This window comes from Acyrthosiphon pisum, chromosome X (genome assembly GCF_005508785.2).
Source record: "Acyrthosiphon pisum isolate AL4f chromosome X, pea_aphid_22Mar2018_4r6ur, whole genome shotgun sequence".
Taxonomy (NCBI): Eukaryota; Metazoa; Arthropoda; class Insecta; order Hemiptera; family Aphididae; genus Acyrthosiphon; species Acyrthosiphon pisum.
In genome coordinates, this window is record NC_042493.1 from 128566198 (window position 1) to 128570115 (window position 3918).

General features: G+C 26.7%; 1 protein-coding gene across 1 annotated transcript; it reads right to left on the bottom strand.

Moving 5' to 3' along the window:
• Positions 1–779: 779 nt before the first annotated feature.
• LOC100167061 (histone deacetylase Rpd3-like) lies at positions 780–2613 on the bottom strand. Its single transcript, XM_029492798.1, has 6 exons — positions 2524–2613; positions 2323–2440; positions 1881–2236; positions 1527–1728; positions 1152–1460; positions 780–1044 (listed from the first exon to the last, which is right to left on the bottom strand). Exons 1-6 carry the CDS (start codon positions 2596–2598, stop codon positions 818–820), a joined length of 1287 nt encoding a protein of 428 aa, XP_029348658.1. The 5' UTR covers positions 2599–2613; the 3' UTR covers positions 780–817.
• Between the last annotated feature and the right edge of the window lie 1305 nt (positions 2614–3918).

Genomic DNA, 3918 nt, shown 5'->3' on the forward strand with positions numbered 1-3918 from the left:
AGTGATATTATAAACATCTAACACAATTGAACCTACCATTTTATGAATAAAATGTATGCACTTAGGGAAACTCGCCCTAAATAGTAATTACAATAATGTCTATACTTGAAACTTGTATACACCATTGCAACATAATTTAGTAAAACTACATAAGAGAACATAACTATATTAGAAACTCACAGAACCTACCCATCCAACCAATTGAAATTTAAAAAATCTTGAAATAATTGAATTTGATGAACATAATTTTTTACGCCACTTTTAGTAATATTATTCTATTAAATTAATTATTATATGCGTAAAAAATAAAATAAAACATCATCACATAAGTATTATAGAAAATAGCTCACAATGTTCATGTGCATTATACTAAATTCTAAACAAATAATGGACATTAATTAGGCAAATTACAAAGAACTATAGAGGTATTTTTTAAAGGGAAAATGTAGCTGTCATTTATGAACACTTAGCAACCTTCATACAAGATCTTGTCTTGGAAAAATTAAATAAAATATTATGTAAGAAAATTTATTTCTGGCTGAAAACTAGGGTGTACATTCTTTAACGCAGAATTTTTTTTTCATGGAATTCAAATTTAAAACGCCACATTAGTTCTACATTTAGATTTAAAATGACTGACGTATACAATGACAATTTTAAGATTGGAATTTTTTCACTGCAGTTTGATACCACATTTTTTATTGTGTTGTGAGTAATATAAGAAAAAATAATTACCTTTTAGAATATTAAATTCGGGTTCATCTACTTGTTTTCTAGCAGGTGCAACCGTTTTATAAGATCTAAAACAAAAACATTTTTATATACCTACATGGAATATTATAATTGGAAAAATAAAACAGTGGCTATACCTGTTATCTTTTCGGCCTCCATCCCCTACTCGGGGAGCCATTCCTTCATCTTCACTATCGCTAAACTCATTGTCAGGTGTAATTTGTTTGTCTGTAATGGACTGAGGATTCCGTTCATCTGGGTTAACAATATCTTCATCTTCAGACTCACTATGTATACCGTCTTCAGGAATAGCTAATAATAAAATTAAGAATTAAATAGTAAATAGATCATTCAAAACTCAAATATTCGTATAAAAAAATATACTATTTAACTAAAATTGTGAGTATGATAAAATTTACCTTGGACTTGAACTCCTGGGGCATGAGGTAGCATTCGTAAGTTTTCGAAGATTCGGTTTTTAATTTTTTCTAAATATTTAGTGCTATTTGTATTTTTCATTTTTGAAGGACTAATATGGAGTTTGGAATCTGGTAGAAAGTATTCAAAATAGTCATTATACGGCAATTCGTTAGAAATTTCAACTCCTAAGGCCACAGCCGTCTCATATGTCCAACATCGAGATACATTTTGGGTAGTATAACCGCCTCCACCAACCATAAGAATAGGTACACCATAACGTTTCACAAATTCAACACATTTACCATGACCTAAAAATGTTAATTTAGTTTTTAAATTTTAAATTTATAAATGTATTAAATAAAAAACTTCCATACCTTTAATAGTTAAATTAAAACATCCAAGTCTATCTCCTGTAAGTGAATCTGCTCCACATTGTAATACAATTGCACTAGGTTGGAAAGTCTCCATTACTTTAGTAATTATTGGAACGAATATTGATTCATAACTATCATCATCCATTCCATCTCCTAAGGGAATGTTAACTGCATAGTATTTTCCTTTTCCAGCTCCAATGTCCTAAAATAATGAAAACATTTCATTTTTCAACATTGATATCAAATATATTATTTACCAGAAACCACATAAAAACTAATTCATTAAATGTTAAAACAAATGCTAACATTGTGCAACCACTGACAGGTTAATTATTTTACTATTCATCAACTTACTGTAAGTTCGCCAGTACCAGGGAAATAATTGCCATATTTGTGGAATGAAACTGTCATAACTCTATCAGTAATGTAAAATGCTTCTTCAACGCCATCACCGTGATGAACATCAATATCGATGTACAATACTCGTTGATGGTATTTAAGCAATTCTAATATAGCAAGTACGATGTCATTAACATAACAAAATCCACTGGCTTCAGATTTTTTTGCGTGATGGAGACCGCCTGCCCAATTTATACAAATATCTGTAGAATGCCTATTTAACTGTATAGCTGCTGCTACTGAACCGCCCGCAGATAGCTGGCTAAATTCGTATAAACCATCAAAAACTGGACAGTCATCACCTAAATTGACTATATAAAAAAAGAAACAACCAATTTAGTTTATTTTTTAATCATTATTTACAGATGCATTTGAGTAAAAGTGACAGTATACTTACATTTTTGCATTTCTTTATTATATTTTTTCATATTATCTGGAAGAATACATTGTAAGAAGCGTATATACTCATCACTATGAAATTGGGTCATTTCTTCTGCAGTTGCTTTTTGATGTGTCTAAATTATAATCATTGATATTATTAGTAAATTAATAAATTGAAAAATATCATTAATACTACAATATATCTAACTTGACATACATATATTCTCATTTTTTGGTATAAACCGTAATTTAAAAGCAAATTATGAGTCATTCGAATCCTATGTATTTTCATAGGATGACCTTGTCCATAATAAAAGTTTTCTATGTCACCTGTAAAAATGTACAATAGTAAATTACATTAAAAAACTTTTTGAAATTGATAGAAAAAGTATTCCATCAATAAAAAGCAACCATAGGTACAAAAACTTTAATACAGATCTCTACTCTTTATGTTTATATACAAAATTAATTGTTCCTTCGTGTTTTACATATTAATAAATAATACATAGTTTTTTTTTTATATAAAATAGCAATAAATAATTAACAGATAATATAGTTTATTATTTGCCTGACTTGAAATAGGCATTTAGTTATATTTGCTATAATATTTACTTTTAATAATATTTGTAATGGTTTTAAAATTTTTAAAATACATTTTTATATTTTAATTCATTAATGATATTATTATTTTGATTAGGTACATTTGTAAGTGTACAACTTTCAAAAAGAAGTTCTTCATACAATAATATTTATTAAACATGAACGAAGTTGTGTTGTTAATAATCAAATTGAATTGGACCAAAGATTAGAAATTTTATAAACACAATCAGATAGTAATGTTCATAATGATAATAACAGTAAGCCATTTAGCTTGTTGGATGATATGGCTGATAGTGCTATACCATTGAATAATTAAATAGATCTTAATATATTTGAAGATACATTTTTGGAGATAATATATTCCAATCAAATTTGGTAATAATATTTAAAGTTATTTTAAACTAATAATGTATAATTAACTTAATATGTATTTCCTATACTTAGGTCAATGAATTATCCTACATTGGTGGAAAACATGTAAAAGCTATGGTAAAAAGAATGGTATACAAACTATTTAACAATGAACTACTTAAAAACTATTCGTTTACTGGCAAAAAGGGAAAAAAGAAATTTTCAACTTTGGCCATACGCTCTGTAATTTTTGGTAAGATGGTTTAAAAGTAAATATCAAGGAACTTTTTTATGTTATATTATATTTTTACAAATTTTTTTACACCTTGAATTTTTTTCCATTATAACCATAATCAATATTCTTAATGATAAATTGATAACTAATGAATTATCCATTCCAATCTTCAATGTATTTTTTATTATATTTTTAATTATATTTATTCATTACTTACTTTTATTTTAGATCCTCTTAAACAACATAAAAAATTCAAATTTGTATCACAAATTGAAATCAAAGAAATAATTAAATACATTCTTGCACAAGCACCATTTAATCTTGAACGATTAGATGCTAAAATAATAAAGGACTCATATTTTTTTATGTATACAATTTATTATCAGCTAGTTATATACCTACCTTGATAATATATTTTAAACAACA

Excerpts from the sequence above, each read along its gene's own strand:
- LOC100167061 (XM_029492798.1), bottom strand. The coding sequence starts at position 2,598 with ATGAAAATACATAGGATTCGAATGACTCATAATTTGCTTTTAAATTAC. Across the intron at positions 2,237-2,322 it reads TAATAAAGAAATGCAAAAAT|TCAATTTAGGTGATGACTGT; the intron begins GTAAGTATACTG and ends TTTTTTATATAG. Across the intron at positions 1,045-1,151 it reads CCCAGGAGTTCAAGTCCAAG|CTATTCCTGAAGACGGTATA; the intron begins GTAAATTTTATC and ends TTTTATTATTAG.